This window comes from Aquarana catesbeiana, unplaced genomic scaffold (genome assembly GCF_042186555.1).
Source record: "Aquarana catesbeiana isolate 2022-GZ unplaced genomic scaffold, ASM4218655v1 unanchor236, whole genome shotgun sequence".
NCBI lineage: Eukaryota > Metazoa > Chordata > Amphibia > Anura > Ranidae > Aquarana > Aquarana catesbeiana.
In genome coordinates this window covers 432190-450184 of record NW_027362664.1, presented here as the reverse complement: position 1 = coordinate 450184, position 17995 = coordinate 432190, and the positions used below count along the sequence as shown (strand labels likewise).

The 17995-nt window shown below is 42.9% G+C and overlaps 1 protein-coding gene across 1 annotated transcript in view; it reads left to right on the top strand.

The window, feature by feature from the left end:
• The first annotated feature begins 1110 nt into the window (after positions 1-1110).
• Positions 1111-17995, top strand: part of LOC141121996 (uncharacterized) — a 131126-nt gene continuing 114241 nt past the window's right edge. The window contains 7 exon segments of the mRNA XM_073611781.1: positions 1111-1202; positions 2410-2537; positions 2624-2747; positions 2864-2961; positions 3051-3278; positions 3358-3540; positions 3627-3759. Of these exon segments, the coding sequence (XP_073467882.1) occupies positions 2663-2747; positions 2864-2961; positions 3051-3278; positions 3358-3540; positions 3627-3759 (727 nt within the window). The 5' untranslated portion in view covers positions 1111-1202; positions 2410-2537; positions 2624-2662.

Genomic DNA, 17995 nt, shown 5'->3' with positions numbered 1-17995 from the left:
ACCGTCGGCAGCGGCGAAGGTGATCGTGTCCTGTCTCCTGTTAGGTATGGAGATGAGTGATGGGAAGATGGCCCCCACCCGTCTCCATAACAATGCAGGGCGGAAACGACGTCACAACGTCACTTCTGCCCACAGCTCTTAAAGGGCCATTTTTTTTAAATGACATTTTTTTTTTATTGCATTTTAGTGTCAAAAAGACCCCAGATCTCATATTAAAGAGGTCCTGTCATGCTTTTTCTCTATTACAAGGGATGTTTACATTCCTTATAATAGGAATAAAAGTGAATTTTTTTTAAAAAACAGTGTAAAAATAAAAAATAAAAGGTAAAATAAATAAGAAAAAAAATTTAAAAAACTTTAAATGCGACCTGTCCCGACGAGCTCTCGTGCAGAAGTGAACGCATTCTTGAGTAGGGCCCGCATATGAAAACGGTGTTCAAACAACACATGTGAGGTATCACCGCGATCGGTAGAGCAAAAGCAAGAATTCTAGTCCTAGACCTTCTCTGTAACTCAAAACATGCAACCTGTAGAATTTTCTTAATGTCGCCTATGGAGATTTTTAAGGGTAAAAGTTTGTCACCATTTCAAGAGCGGGCACAATTTTGAAGCGTTGGGTTGGGTATCAATTTACTCGGTGTAACATTATCTTTCACAATATTAAAAAAAATTGGGCTAACTTTGTCTTATTTTTTAATTAAAAAAAGTGAATTTTTTCCAAAAAAAATGCGCTTGTAAGACCGCTGCGCAAATACGGTGTGACAGAAAGTATTGCAACGACCGCCATTTTATCCTCTAGGGTATTCAAAAAAAATGTATAATGTTTGGGGGTTCTAAGTAATTTTCTAGCAAAAAAAACTGTTATTAACTTGTAAACAACACATCTCAGAAAGAGGCTCGGTGGTTAAGGGGGTGTGGCAGGGGGTGTGTCCTATGCCTATCTACATTTGCTGATAGGTGTCCCTCGCTCCCATCTCAAAAAGTTGGGAGGTATGCATACACACACAGCACAAGGCCATATTCACACTACGAGATGTTTCTTGAGCTGCAGTTCCTCTGAGCTCCACAAGATGGTGATCTCACCTCTACCCAGACAGGAAGTCTCTATGGAATATAGACAGGAAGTGATGTCAGATTCACACAAGAAATTGCATTTGGAAGGACATATCGAGAAGACACTGCAGGATCTGGCGGCGGTTTAGGTAATACGTAGATTAACCCCTTCAGGGGGATCAGTTGATGATAAATATATCTTGCTTCCAAAGCTGGCCATACATGGTTCAGTTTTATCGTTCATCCAGCGGGATGAGAGGAAAAAACTGAAGTGATTCCCCCATCCACACATTGGAGGGGGATGGGGGAATCCTCCCCGCTGCACTATTGTATTCTGACAATGGGGGGCGCTCCTCCGCTCTCAGAATACACAGATCAGTGATGAAGCTATTGGCTGCAGCCGCTGATGGAGTGACTTTTATCCGGCAGTGACCACACATGGATGGAAATGTAACCGATCCCTGCTGAACCAGCTGAATTTCCATGTCTCTATGGTCACCATAAGTGACTTCCTCCCCTCCCCCTCATCTCCTTCATTATGTAAGTCATGCTGAGATAATCTCCCATTGGCTGAGCAATATTCTCATTTGTCTCTGAGCTCCTTCTTGCTATTCCTCGTCCTGCCTGTTGTTTCCTTGGATTGATTTTCTGTGTAGTGACCCCGGCTTCATCTCTTGGATGCGCTCGTCTGTTGCTTGTCCTGACCTTTATCCTGATTCCTGGATCTCCTCCTCATCTCTCCTCCATATCCTCTTACACGGCTTTTCTCCACACCTGCAGTGATCCTGGGGGGTGGAAACTTGGCACCAGCACTCAGCAAAATCCATCCTCACCATTAGGAGCTCTGGAGAAAATTGTCTGCTATTTACACTTCATTCCTCAGCACGTCACCTGATCACATGAGAGCTTACTTTCACAGATTCCTGACAGATTTCTGTATGGTAAAGGTCAAAGTTCACTCTTCAGTTTAGGAGAGGAAGGACACACCCAGGAACAATGATTTGGTCTGCACAGGAGCTTCATATAGAGGACCCCTCAAATCTCCCCATCCAAATGTCCCTCCATCCAGAGTCTATATGTCCTATGACATCACACTGACCTCACAGCTCCTCCTCCCAATGTCCCTCTATCCAACTCTTTTTCTTTCTCTGATGCTCTTAGGATGTGGGTGGACTTTTAGCATCCTGCTTAGCAAAGTGGGACTGTTGGTCCTGTGTTGTATGTAATGATGTCAGAATGCCTGCAACAAGCTTTTAACCTGCATAGTGTGGGGGCCCTCTGTCGGTAAATTATACCTCGATAGTGTGGTGGGGAGGATTCTGGGAATATCATTTAAATTTTACTATTTGTGTTCAGATCTAGAGTTTTCCTCCTGTGAAGTCTGGAGATCATATGACCATCACATTGCCTCCACCTCCCTCCCTGATAGAATATAGAAATACAAAGAAGATTCTAGAAGTCACCAGAGAGATGATGGAGGAGAGGTGAGCGGTGCTGGGAATTCTGGGACATTATCCAGTAACAGACAAGGGATGTGTCTGGATGGTGACTGTATCATTGTGTGTGTCAGGTTCCTATAAGGTGTCAGGATGTCACTGTCTATTTCTCCATGGAGGAGTGGGAGTATTTAGAAGGACACAAGGATCTCTACAAGGACGTCATGATGGACAATCAGCCGCCCCTCACATCACCGGGTAAGAGGAGACTTGATTGTAAAGGAGAGAGCAGTACGGAGGGTCCACCTAGATCCCCCATCATCTGATAAACACATAGAAACAATGTATTCAGTCAGTGTGTGTGTTTCCTACAGATGGATCCAGTAATGGGAACCCACCAGAGAGATGTCCCCGTCCTCTGTATTCCCGGGATTCCACACAGGAAGGTCACACCATCCCTCATCATCATCAGGTAGATGAGGAACAATCACTCCTAGTATCATTAGGATCTGTACATTATCTGCATTGTTACAACTGGTGTCATTTTTATTCTATATTCAGAGTGGAGACCTGAGAGATTCTAAAGTTGAGGTTAAAGAAGAGATACAAGAGGAGAATGATGAGGATGGGGTGATGGAGGAGTCAGAGTCTCTAAAAGAACACAAAGATCTGTACCAGGACACCATGGCGGAGCCATCCAGCTACAGAAACCCACCAGAGAGATGTCCCCGTCCTCTGTATTCCCGGGATTCCACACAGGAAGATCACACCATCCCTCACCATCATCAGGTAGATGATTGACAATTATTGGTAGTTCTGATTTATAGACAGCATGTTTGTTACAATGAATGTTTTATTTTATATTCAGAGTGGAATTCTTGGGGATTATAATATTGATATTAAAGAAGAGTATAAAGAGGAGGATGAGGAGTATGGAGTGATGGAGGAGTTTTCAGAAGAACACAAGCATATTATGGAGCCACCTAATACCAGGAACCCACCAGAGAGATGTACCACACAGGAACGTCACACCATCCCTCATCATCATCAGGTAGATGAAGAACAATCACTGATAGTATCATTAGGATCTGTACATTATCTGCATTGTTACCATTGATGTCATTTTTATATATTCAGAGTGGAAACCTGAGAGAGACTAAAGTTGAGGTGAAAGAAGAGACTTATATGAGCGATGATCAGCAGTCTATGGAGGAGGATGGAATAATGAGGCTAATTCTAGAGGATGACACTCTTATAGAGATTAGCACAGGTGGGTCATTGACACTAAACACATTCCTCCACCCATACTGCTCACTGATTGGTCCAGAGTAGGGCGGGACTGGGTGATATCAGCCTGTAATCCCCTGGCCACTTTCCTGAGCTGTGTTCCCCGTCCTGTATTCCTTTATTTCTCTTGGATAATCTTCCTTCTCTGTGCTGCAGACACAATTTATGTATCTAGACTGGATTTATGGAGATTCTGGGGTTCAGCTGGCAGCAAAATGTTCATTTTCACCATAGGTGTTACTAGACCTAGGCACCTGAGGTATGTGCTTTGGGTCTTCTGCCCCATATGCGAGTCTAATAAGATCTGTGACCGAACAATTCTCCCAGGATTACTTGCTCTGTTATTTGCTGGCTGTGCCGGGTGGAGGGATATGTCTGTATAGTCTCAGACCCAAGTCAGTGAGTGCAGTCTCAGGAGATGGGAGGCAGCAGTGTGCGATCTCTGCAACTTGTCTCAAAAATTTAATCTTCCACTGATTACTGAATACCAATATTATGAGTCCTGACCCTTACACTATATCATTTATATTGTACATTACATACTCCTGAACCCTGCACTATACACTCTATGGTGTACATTACATTATTCTGATACTAATAAAATCCTAACTTTATCCCATATAATATTGTACATTACATTAGGGATGAGCTGAACACCCCCCCCCCCCCCCGGTTCGGTTTGCATCCAGAACATGCGAACGGACCAAAAGTTTTCACGAACATTCATCTCACCAATCATATAGTAGATTGGTTTGGCAAGAATGATTCTTCATGAATCCATGCTAAATACTGCTAATGATACCGTTCTCATTACTAAAATCTTCTATATAGTCCCTTATCATCCCCTCCAAGAGTTTACATACTATTGATGTTAGGCTAACTGGTCTGTAATTCCCAGGGATGTATTTTGGGCCCTTTTTAAATATTGGTGGTACATTGGCTTTTCTCCAAGCAGCTGGTACTATTCCAGTCAGTAGACCGTCTGTAAAAATTAGGAACAACGGTCTGGCAATCACTTGACTGAGTTCCCTAAGTACCCTCGAATGCAAGCCATCTAGTCCCGGTGATTTATTAATGTTAAGTTTCTCAAGTCTAATTTTAATTCTATCCTCTGTTAACCATGGAGGGGCTTCCTGTAATGTGTCATGAGGATAAACACTGCAGTTTTGGTTACTGAAGCCCCCCGATTCCCTCCTGAAGACTGAGGAGAAGAATAAATTCAATACCTTCACCATCTCCCCATCCTTTGTAACCAGATGTCCTTCCTCATTCTTTGTGGGGCCAATATGGTCTGTCCTCCCTTTTTTACTGTTTACATACTTTTTTTTTGCTCTCCTCCTCTATGTTTCTTTCATGTTCAATCTTAGCTGTCCTAATTTCACCCTTACATTTCTTGTTGCATTCTTTATAAAGTCTGAATGCTGATGATGATCCTTCAACCTTGTATTTTTTGAAGGCCTTCTCCTTTGCTTTTATATGCATTTTTACATTGGAGTTAAGCCATCCAGGACTTTTGTTTGCTCTTTTAAATTTATTACCCAATGGGGTGCATTGGCTAATGCCCTTATTTAATATGCTCTTAAAGCAAACCCATCTCTCCTCCGTGTTCTTTGTTCCTAATATTTTATCCCAATTTATGCCTTTTAGCAAGGTTTGTAGTTTAGGGAAGTTGGCTCTTTTGAAATTCAGTGTCTTTGTATTCCCTTTATGTTTCCTATTTGTGTGATTTATACTGAAACTAATTGACCTGTGATCACTGTTACCTAAATTGCCCCGTATTTCCACATCCGTGATCAGGTCTGTATTGTTGGTAATCAGTAGATCCAGTAATGCTTTATTTCTAGTTGGTGCTTCTACCATCTGACCCATAAAATTGTCCTGCAAGACATTAAGCTTTTGACATTTGTTTTGCTGTCTGTGCCCCTGTTCAGAAGATTTCACCACACTTTCTGTCCCAATGACAATTGGATTTTAAAAATTTGGGATTTTTAGGGAAACAAGGATTGGTGATAAAGCATCAGTGGAGACACCTTTTTCCCATATTAACTCTTACAGGAGAGAATTTCCCTTCCTAGGGGTAGATTTCCTCTCACTTCCTGTTGTCTCCCTCCGTTTGTAAGTCAGATGTTTGAAAGTAGGGGACCGCCTGTATATACTATACGGCCTGCCCTATATACTCTGTTGGTGGTACCAGAACACTGTAAGCCCTCGCAGTTACTCTTGGTGAGCGCTGGAATGGGCCCTGCAATGAACTTTTATATCAAGAATTGTAATTACATGCCCCTTTTGAACAGGGGCAGAAAAATTGGGGCTTTGGTGGTGGTAGTGCCACAACACTGTAAGCCTTCACAGTTACTCTTGGTGGGCGCTGGATTGGGCCCTGCTGTGAAATATTAGATCAAAAATTGTAATTACACGCCCCTGTTAAACAAGGGCAGAAAAATTGGGCCTTAGGCGGTGGTGGTGGTGACAACACTGTAAAGCCTCACAGATACTCTTGTTGAGCACAGGAACGAGCCCTGCTGCAAAATATTACAGCAAAAATTGTAATTACACGCCCCTGTTGAATAGGGGCAGAAAAATTGGGCTATAGGTGCTGGTGCCACAACACTGCAACCCTTCACAGATACTCTAGTTGAGCGCAGGAATGAGCCCTGCTGCAAAATATTACAGCAAATATTGTAATTACACGCCACTGTTAAACAGGGGCAGAAAAATTGGGCTTTAGGCACTGGTGGTGGCACTGGTGGTGGTGCCCAGAACCAAAAATGTTCTTAGAAACTATCAACATGAACATTGAGGAGGAATAGGATAGTTACTCAGCATAACAGGATAGTCACTCAGCATAGGCAGTCTTCAAGGGATCTCACATTCATAAAAAAATTAATCGGTTACATCAGCATCAGGTGCTTGGTAGCTGGTGATCCAAGACTGATTCATTTTTATGAAGGTGAGCCGATCAACTAAGTCTGGACAGGCGTACTCTGTGATCGGTTACAAAGCCTCCAGCAGCACTGAATGTGCGTTCAGAACACTGGATGCAGGACAGGCCAGTAGCTCAATTGCATACTGTGCAAGCTCTGACCAGTGATCCAGCCTCAAGACCCAGTAACCCAGTGGATTTTTGGTTGGAAAGGTCTCCAAGTCTGATCTTGCCCCAAGGTATTCCTGCACCATGTAAATCAGACGCTGGCGATGGTTGCTGGAACCGATCAGACCTTGGGGCTGCAGACTAAAAAATTGTCTGAACGCATTGGTCAGATGGCCACCTTCTCCACCGCTCCTTCTGTGACTGACCAAAGCCTCAGCAACACGTTGTCCAGGAGGACCAGGAAATTGTAACCTCCCAGGCTCTGCAAACACATTGCGCAAACCTTTCTGCAAGGCCTCCCGAAGATGTTTCATCCTCTACTCCCTCTGAGAAGGCTGGATAAGTTCCACAACCTTACCCTTGTGGATCAAGAAGGGCTGCCAGCCAGTACTGATCCCTCTCCTTGATACCACAAATCTGAGGGTCCTTTCGCAGGCTTTGCAGGATCAGGGAGGCAATGCAGTGTAGGTTTGCTGAGGCATTCAGTCCGGAGTCCTCTGGGTCACTAAGGACAACATGATCCGCAGCCACCTCCTCCCAGCCACGTACAAGTCCATGGGTTTCTGGGGACTGAAAACAATCCCTTAAGGACTGCTGCTGGCTCCACCTCCATGCTGACACAATCCTCCTCCTCTTCCTGTGTGATAGGCGGGCCCGCAGGACTACTGTCTGGATAAAGGGGGCCTTGAGAGGTAAGGAAGTCCTCCTCTTCCTCCCTCTTTTCTGCCTCAAGTGCCCTGTCTATTATTCCACGCAGTGTGTGCTCCAACAGGAAGACAAGAGGGACAGTATCACTGATGCATGCACTGTCACTGCTCACCATCCTCGTGGCCTCCTCAAATATTGACAGGACAGTGTATGCATCCTTGATCATTAGCCACTGGTGTGGCGAAAAAAAGCCAGGCTCCCCTGACCCTGTCCTGGTGCCATAATCACACAGGTACTCCTTGATGGCTCTCTGCTGCATGTGCAGCCGCTGCAGCATTGCCAATGTTGAGTTCCACCTGGTGGGCATGTCACAGATGAGGCGGTTCTTGGGCAGGTTGCATTCCTTTTGAAGGTCAACCAGCCGAGCACTGGCATTATATGAGCGGCAGAAATGCCCACAGACTTTACTGGCCTGCCTCAGGAGATCCTGTAAGCCCGGGTACTTGCACAAGAACCGCTGCACCACAAAATTAGGGGCGTGAGCTAAACAGGGAACATGGGTCAACTGTCCCTGTCGGAGGTCGGAGAGGAGGTTGATGCTATTGTCGCAAGCCACCATTCCTGGCTGAAGCTGGCATGGTGTAAACCACCTCTGAACCTGCCCCTGCAGAGCTGCCTGAATCTCTGCTCCAGTGTGGCTCCTGTCCCCTATATATATGGAGATACAGTCTCCAACATATATATGTTGGAGACTGTATATATATTTAATGCACTGCAGATCACTGAATCGCCTGCCTGAAAGTGTCGTTGAAAACGTACACCAGGAATGGCCTGCAGTCAGGTATAGGCTTGGCTAGACTAGAATGCAGTAGATATATATATGTAGGAGACTGTGTGTATATATATCTTTATGCACTGCAGATCGCTGAATCACCGCCTGCCTGCCTGAAAGTGTATTTGAAAACGTACACCAGCAATGGCCTGCAGTCAGATATAGGCTTGGCTAGACTAGAATGCAGTGGATATATATATGTCGGAGACTGTATATATATTTAATGCACTGCAGATCACTGAATCACTTGCCTGCCTGCCTGAAAGTGTATTTGAAAACGTACACCAGCAATGGCCTGCAGTCAGATATAGGCTTGGCTAGACTAGAATGCAGTGGATATATATATATATATATATATCGGAGACTGTATATATTTTATGTACTGCAGATCACTGAATAACCTGCCTGCCTGCCTGAAATATATTAGAAACAGTGCACCCGGAGGAACGGTCTGCAGTGAGATCTAGCTAAACTGGATACAGTGTGTGTATGTGTATATATATTTAAATATTACACTGCAGCTAACTGAATCAACTGCCTGCTCAAAGTAATATCTCTCTCTCTCTTTCTCTCTCTCTCCATGCATGGCCAATCATCAGCCAGCAATGCACTGCGATAACGCAGTGCAGTATGGGGCATGACGCACCACTCAAAATTAGCGCGAACGCCCCATAATTTTCGAAGAGCCAATGTTCGAGTCGAACAGTTAGCTCATCCCTACATTACATAGGCCTTTCCTCTTTTGCACCCATTTTCTACCAGGTGGATATTTAATATCTGATTGTTTGATTGGATCACAGACTTTTACATGTTGATAATAATGTGATAACATTATCAAACTCTGGAACCTTAAACAGAAAGTGATAATGAGGGAGGAGTCAATAACCCAATGATGGTGGTCTTCAGGATCAGTCCAGTCTTCATCTTGGTTGTTCTCCCCCCATCCTCACTCTCTGACCTCTGGTGGGGCTCTGCCCCGCTGTTATTCATGACTAAATTATGGACTAAATAAGGAAGTGCAGGACTTCTTGTATACAAAAGATACGCTGCGCTAAGGTGAAAATGTCAATCTGGAGATCATTAATGCATATGAGGTATACTGAAAATACTGCATAAGCGGCTTATCCAGACACAGCAAGGCAAAAACTATATATGTATAAAAAAAAAAAAAAAAAAAAAAAAGTGATTATAAGGTAAATAATATACTAGATGTATACCATTAGAATAAGAGTAGCGATGATTAAACTACTAACTGTATATATAATGAATGAAAAATTATTTATATAATCTGAAATTTACCATGTAAAAAAGATATAAATAATATCACAGTGATAAGTGCAAAAAATACAACAAAGTGCCAAGTGCCACACAATGAGTGTGAATATCAAATCCAAGATGTGATACGTGGTTATTAAAGTCCAATTTATGAAAGAAATGCACATAAAGTCCATAAAAACAGTTCATAAAAAATCCGTGTGTGCATTAATCTTAGTGCTTAGTGCTCAGAATTCCATGCTGAAGTGCCATCCAGTGACCCCCCCAGGGGACAGCCGCTCACCTCAGAGCGTGCGACTCACTGTGAGACTGAATCTAAACACGCTTATGAGCCATCCCACGGCTCAGTGATGGAATCCAGATACACAGTTTTCAGCAAATTAAACCAGGGGAAGGGTAAAGGGAAAAGGAACAAGGAGCATTAAGGAGTGGTCAAATTTGGGTGACCACAAAGTTCATAATAAACTGATGCTGTAACCATAATAATGCGAAAAAAACAAAGAGCACCCAGTACTAGTGTCTGGGTAAGGGGTTACTAAAGCAAAGCTATCTAATAGTCAATCATTAATCGGCGGAGTTGCCGGAGGTTGGGTAATTCACTTTATTTGGATAGTTAAAAAACATTAAACGTTAGGCAACACACTTAATTAAAATGTTAGTAAGTTAAACGCAGTAGGACCAAAAAAGGCCCTATTACTGCGATAATGGTTTAGTAATAAACCTGACACAACAAACAAAAAAACGCACTAAACAAAACAAAAACAATACATACAACGGATGACAACGCCCGGGCGCCGTAAGGATTTTGCTGGTAGCCGGCTGGTAACAAGTAATCAATTAATGTAACCCGTTAGGTATCTATTATTATGATACTAGTGTTCGCAATTGGCCAAAAAATACCAGTCAGCAGTGAGAAAAATCCTTTTGAGGATGGGTGGGAATAGTGGTGGGGGAACAGGATGAGTGGTTATTAGGTACTACCAGCTTCACGGGAAGTGCTAAGCACTGGAATTACAGAGCTGTGGATAAAAATTAAAAAGCAGTAGTAGTCCACATATGGTGATCAAATCCTGGGGATGTTGATGAGAGGCTTGTTGAAAAAGAAGCGGTAAAGGAGTGGTTGGCCTTTGAGCAGTTTAGGTAAAAGTCATTAATATTGACATAGTGGGTATAGAGTATTCTCAAAATATGTAAAGATATGAAATCTACCAGACTTTTCTCAGGTGAATGAAGGTATTAAACTTTACCATTTGTTGCATCAGTTGTCCTCTAAGATCCACTCAGGATTGTTCGTTCACAAGTACTGTCCACCTGGTGAGAAGGAGAGCTGGTAAAGAGATGTGGCTCCGATACAGACAGCATCAGCTGGAGGGACAGCGGGATCGTGAATTGTAAAGCCGCGGTCACTACCTCCTAGTCAGATCGCTGTTAAGGTAGCCACCTACTGATGAAAGTCCACCGGCTCCTAGTATTCCTCCTGGGGGCTTGAGTCCATCGCCAGTTGGTAGGAGAAATCAGATGAACGCGGATGCCGGGTTAGCATCAGAGGGATGGGCTGGTCGGAGCAGTCAGCTGTCAGCAGCTACCTGACGCTTCGTCTCATCTCCTGATCTCACACACACTCACTATGCCCGGCGCCCGCGGCGTGACGGCGTTGATGACGTCAACGCGTTTCGCTATGCCGATAGCGTAGCTTCTTCTCGGACGACTGCAGGGCTGGTGAGGACGCTCCTCTTGTATCGTCGGCTGCGATCAATCACCGCCCTGTTGCTAAGGTTTTGACACAAGTGAATCTCAATCACATTTGTGTGTTGCTGTCAGGAGAATTTCATATGTTGTTTGTTTCGGGGATAATAAATGGAATAAACTGTAGGAGTAAGAGTTTTTTTCTAATTTTGATGGTTCATTGAAACAACTATATATTTCAAATAGTTACAAGTACCTAACCTGATATGATATCATAAAAGGAAGGAGAACAAGAGGAGAAGGGGAACACAACGAAAAACGGACATACTAATGAGACTAGAATTAGGTTAATGATGCCGCATATTAAATGAGAAGGGATAGTAAATACTAGTACTAGTATAGGGCTTCCTAAGTGTTAGCAGGTGACTGTACTTTGGTATTTGCGGCCATGTCAGTGTTTTGTTCATGTGTAGTGTTGATACACTTACATGGATGGAGTGATAACACCAAATATAATGCGGAATTGTTGTTTAGGTGGGTAGGAAGGGCTGAAAGTTTAGTTCAGTGTTTAGCCCTGCCGGAACTAGCGACTTTAGGCGGTATACCCACCATTTTTCTTTTTGAAGTAATATGCGATCGAAATCGCCACGTCTAGGGGGTAATTTCAGGGCATAAATGCCTTTTACCGTCATCCCACGCGAATTGCTCCCATGGAATTTAGCAAAGTGCTTTGCCAAGGGTTTCTCAGGGATTTTTGTTTTGTCATTAATTTCTCGCAGATGTTCCCCAATGCGAATTTTTAGTTGTCTTTTTGTTTTTCCAATGTAAATTTTAGGGCATGGGCATGTAATCATGTAGATTAATCGAGATGTAGAACAATTGATTAGATCATGAATTTTGAATGATCCCTTTCCATACGCATCAGTAAAGGTGGAAGTTCTGTGTACATAGGGGCAAATTTGGCACCTATTACACGGATACATACCAATAGTTCGCGGATAGTCGGACAGCCATGAATTTTCAGGTTTTCGCGTAAACTCTGACTGTATCAGCATGTCCCCTAGATTTTTGGCCCGTCGGGCAACCATCTGGGGAGAGGTACCTACTATCGTGCCCAAACCCGGTGAATTTGTGAGCAAACCCCAGTGTTTCTCTAGAATGGACCGAATGTCATTCCATTGAGAGCCGAAGGTGGTAATTAATCTAACTGGGTCGTCTGTTTTTGGTTTAGGTAAGTCCGAGTTGTGAGTTGACTCGGTTAGGAGTAGGCTCTGACGGTTCCGAGTCGACGCCTTCCGCCTAGCTCGCTTAATTTGACGATGTGAATAGCCCCGCTCTCTAAAGCGTGTATAGAGATCCTGGCTTTCCTTTCGGTAGTCACTGGCTTTTGAACAGTTTCGTTTAAGGCGTAGAAATTGACCCACCGGAATACCATTTTTTACCCAGTGGGGATGATGGCTGGTGGCACACAGAAAGGTATTTGCCGCCGTTTCTTTGCGGAAAGTTGAAGTATGGAGTTGTCCATTCTCAAAATGAATTTGCAGATCAAGAAAGGACAATTTCTTTTGGCTGAAGGAATATGTCAAGTGTATATTGAATGTGTTATCATTCAGCTTGTTGATAAACTCCAGCATTTTGGTCTGAGTGCCCCGCCAAATCATGAAAATATCATCGATGTACCGTAACCAGGCGTGAACGTGGTCACGGTACATCGACGAAGGGAAAACCATCATCTCCTCCCAGAAGCTCAGGTGAAGGCACGCGTGTGAAGGTGCCCAAGCTGCTCCCATAGACGTGCCTCGAATTTGCTGATAATAGACCGCCAGAAATTGAAAGTAATTATTCCCCAACATAAATCTTAGGAGGTCAACCAGAAATTCATTTTGTGGTCCTGATTGGGGGTAAAGGGTATTCAGAAAGGTCTCAACTGCTCTGATCCCATGCTCATGGGGTATTGAGGTATATAATGACTCGACGTCAATGCCGACGAGCCATATTTCACCCAGCTGGTCAAGATTTTGAAATTCCGTTAGTTTGGCCAAGACATGGCGTGTGTCTTGTACAAAGGATTTTTGGCCAGTGACCATGTCCTTCAACAGGAGGTCAAGATACCTACCAATACGTTCAAAGGGGCCTTGACAGGCTGATACTATCGGTCTTCCCGGTGGATCTTTCAGGTTTTTGTGCAGTTTGGGAATTACGTAAAAGGTAGGTGTGTTGAACTCCTGAACTGAAAGATACTGATATTCACGCATGGTCAATAGTCCCTCGTCCCTGGCAAAAGTGAGTATCCGATTAAGTTCTTGAATTAACATAGGAAAAGGATTGTGGTCCAATCTACAATAGGTGGTATCATCATTTAGTAATTTCTTTGCCATTTTTTCATAATGTGTGTCATCCAAGATGACCACATTGCCCCCTTTATCGCTGTTTTTAATGACTATGTTTTTCCTCTTTTTAAGGTCATCGAGGGCGATTCTTTCGCCTTCGGTTAAGTTATCCATGCCTCTTTTGTTCCAATTTACTTTCTCGAGATCAGTTTGAACCATCTCAAGGAAGAGGCTTAACCACTTATGTTTGGACAGAGGGGGCATTTTTTGTGATTTGATTTTTAAATCAACCTTTCGTTTTGGTTAATGTATTGACCTCATCGCTGTATCCTAGATTTTCATCTAGTAAAGAGTTTAAAATATCCAGAACTTGTTGATCATCTGAATCAACAATGGGATTGGAGGTCGCACCTTTGCCGTCATATAGGGACCGTAAAAAGACCTTTCTCAAAAATAGAGAAATGTGCTTATATACGGTAAACTCATCCATGGTGGATGTCGGTGAAAAGGACATACCCTTCGTGAGGAGACTAAGGTGATCCGGACTTAAATTATGGCTGGATAAATTGACCACCTTCAGGTCATTTGGCTCATGTTGTGAACTCTGAGGGGGTTGCATGATTAATGTCTTTTTTGACTTCTCGTGTATGTGCGGTCGCCTGATGCTTTGATCTGTTTTTGTTTCTGAGAGCTTGTTTTGTTTTTTTGTGTCGGAGGCGGGGTTTGTAGAGTATTTGACTCCGCCCCCCTTTGTTCTAAAAAAGTGACTGACCTTGTTGTTTCATCGTCAGAATCAGTATGTGATTTATCTCGACGTTGTTTGGATTGTTGGCGTTGGCCCCTCCCTCTAGATCGACTACGGCCACGCCGTATGGTCAGATCAAATATCTCATCTTTTTCGAAATCTGAGATATCCCGTTTAAATTTACTTTGTTTTGTTATTTTAAGATTTAATTGGGTCTTTTCTATGTCTTTTTTGAGAGTGTCGTTTTGTTTGATAAATTCGTCAAGATGTTTAAATGCCTCCAATCCTCGAGCACTTTCCTCTATTTGGGCCTGGATTTCTATCAACTGTGCCTTTTCCTCTTCAACAATGAGCCCCATCACAGCCATGCCGTGGTTGATACATAGTTCTTTCCATTTGGGTAGAAAACTTTCAGTATGTAGGTGTTCCGCTGGTATAGTTCGATCGCGTAATCCCCTTGGGACAATCCTGTGCGCTATATATGTTTCTAGTGAGGTTACGTCCCATTTTCTATTCAAGTGTTTTATTAGCAGTTTTTTGTGTTCCTTGAATTTATTTCTGATCTCATCCTCTTGTTTGGTGACTTGTGGGGTGTCACTCTGAAAAGCTGTTTTAATCTCAAGGTCTATTTCCTCCCCTAGCATAAATGCCATTACCTTTTAAATTAAAGAAACTTTTTTGGGGTTTATAAAAAGCTGGATAATTAATAATTAAGCACACAAACAACGTAAATAAGTACTAATAATGCTTCTCGTTAGAGGTGACCATCAGAAGAGTCACAATAGTCAGTAAATTAAACCAGGGGAAGGGTAAAGGGAAAAGGAACAAGGAGCATTAAGGAGTGGTCAAATTTGGGTGACCACAAAGTTCATAATAAACTGATGCTGTAACCATAATAATGCGAAAAAAACAAAGAGCACCCAGTACTAGTGTCTGGGTAAGGGGTTACTAAAGCAAAGCTATCTAATAGTCAATCATTAATTGGCGGAGTTGCCGGAGGTTGGGTAATTCACTTTATTTGGATAGTTAAAAAAACATTAAACGTTAGGCAACACACTTCATTAAAATGTTAGTAAGTTAAACGCAGTAGGACCAAAAAAGGCCCTATTACTGCGATAATGGTTTAGTAATAAACCTGACACAACAAACAAAAAAACGCACTAAACAAAACAAAAACAATACATACAACGGATGACAACGCCCGGGCGCCGTAAGGATTTTGCTGGTAGCCGGCTGGTAACAAGTAATCAATTAATGTAACCCGTTAGGTATCTATTATTATGATACTAGTGTTCGCAATTGGCCAAAAAATACCAGTCAGCAGCGAGAAAAATCCTTTTGAGGATGGGTGGGAATAGTGGTGGGGGAACAGGATGAGTGGTTATTAGGTACTACCAGCTTCACGGGAAGTGCTAAGCACTGGAATTACAGAGCTGTGGATAAAAATTAAAAAGCAGTAGTAGTCCACATATGGTGATCAAATCCTGGGGATGTTGATGAGAGGCTTGTTGAAAAAGAAGCGGTAAAGGAGTGGTTGGCCTTTGAGCAGTTTAGGTAAAAGTCATTAATATTGACATAGTGGGTATAGAGTATTCTCAAAATATGTAAAGATATGAAATCTACCAGACTTGGCTCAGGTGAATGAAGGTATTAAAACCTTAGCAACAGGGCGGTGATTGATCGCAGCCGACGATACAAGAGGAGCGTCCTCACCAGCCCTGCAGTCGTCCGAGAAGAAGCTACGCTATCGGCATAGCGAAACGCGTTGACGTCATCAACGCCGACACGCCGCGGGCGCCGGGCATAGTGAGTGTGTGTGAGATCAGGAGATGAGACGAAGCATCAGGTAGCTGCTGACAGCTGACTGCTCCGACCAGCCCATCCCTCTGATGCTAACCCGGCATCCGCGTTCATCTGATTTCTCCTACCAACTGGCGATGGACTCAAGCCCCCAGGAGGAATACTAGGAGCCGGTGGACTTTCATCAGTAGGTGGCTACCTTAACAGCGATCTGACTAGGAGGTAGTGACCGCGGCTTTACAATTCACGATCCCGCTGTCCCTCCAGCTGATGCTGTCTGTATCGGAGCCACATCTCTTTACCAGCTCTCCTTCTCACCAGGTGGACAGTACTTGTGAACGAACAATCCTGAGTGGATCTTAGAGGACAACTGATGCAACAAATGGTAAAGTTTAATACCTTCATTCACCTGAGCCAAGTCTGGTAGATTTCATATCTTTACATATTTTGAGAATACTCTATACCCACTATGTCAATATTAATGACTTTTACCTAAACTGCTCAAAGGCCAACCACTCCTTTACCGCTTCTTTTTCAACAAGCCTCTCATCAACATCCCCAGGATTTGATCACCATATGTGGACTACTACTGCTTTTTAATTTTTATCCACAGCTCTGTAATTCCAGTGCTTAGCACTTCCCGTGAAGCTGGTAGTACCTAATAACCACTCATCCTGTTCCCCCACCACTATTCCCACCCATCCTCAAAAGGATTTTTCTCGCTGCTGACTGGTATTTTTTGGCCAATTGCGAACACTAGTATCATAATAATAGATACCTAACGGGTTACATTAATTGATTACTTGTTACCAGCCGGCTACCAGCAAAATCCTTACGGCGCCCGGGCGTTGTCATCCGTTGTATGTATTGTTTTTGTTTTGTTTAGTGCGTTTTTTTGTTTGTTGTGTCAGGTTTATTACTAAACCATTATCGCAGTAATAGGGCCTTTTTTGGTCCTACTGCGTTTAACTTACTAACATTTTAATGAAGTGTGTTGCCTAACGTTTAATGTTTTTTTAACTATCCAAATAAAGTGAATTACCCAACCTCCGGCAACTCCGCCAATTAATGATTGACTATTAGATAGCTTTGCTTTAGTAACCCCTTACCCAGACACTAGTACTGGGTGCTCTTTGTTTTTTTCGCATTATTATGGTTACAGCATCAGTTTATTATGAACTTTGTGGTCACCCAAATTTGACCACTCCTTAATGCTCCTTGTTCCTTTTCCCTTTACCCTTCCCCTGGTTTAATTTACTGACTATTGTGACTCTTCTGATGGTCACCTCTAACGAGAAGCATTATTAGTACTTATTTACGTTGTTTGTGTGCTTAATTATTAATTATCCAGCTTTTTATAAACCCCAAAAAAGTTTCTTTAATTTAAAAGGTAATGGCATTTATGCTAGGGGAGGAAATAGACCTTGAGATTAAAACAGCTTTTCAGAGTGACACCCCACAAGTCACCAAACAAGAGGATGAGATCAGAAATAAATTCAAGGAACACAAAAAACTGCTAATAAAACACTTGAATAGAAAATGGGACGTAACCTCACTAGAAACATATATAGCGCACAGGATTGTCCCAAGGGGATTACGCGATCGAACTATACCAGCGGAACACCTACATACTGAAAGTTTTCTACCCAAATGGAAAGAACTATGTATCAACCACGGCATGGCTGTGATGGGGCTCATTGTTGAAGAGGAAAAGGCACAGTTGATAGAAATCCAGGCCCAAATAGAGGAAAGTGCTCGAGGATTGGAGGCATTTAAACATCTTGACGAATTTATCAAACAAAACGACACTCT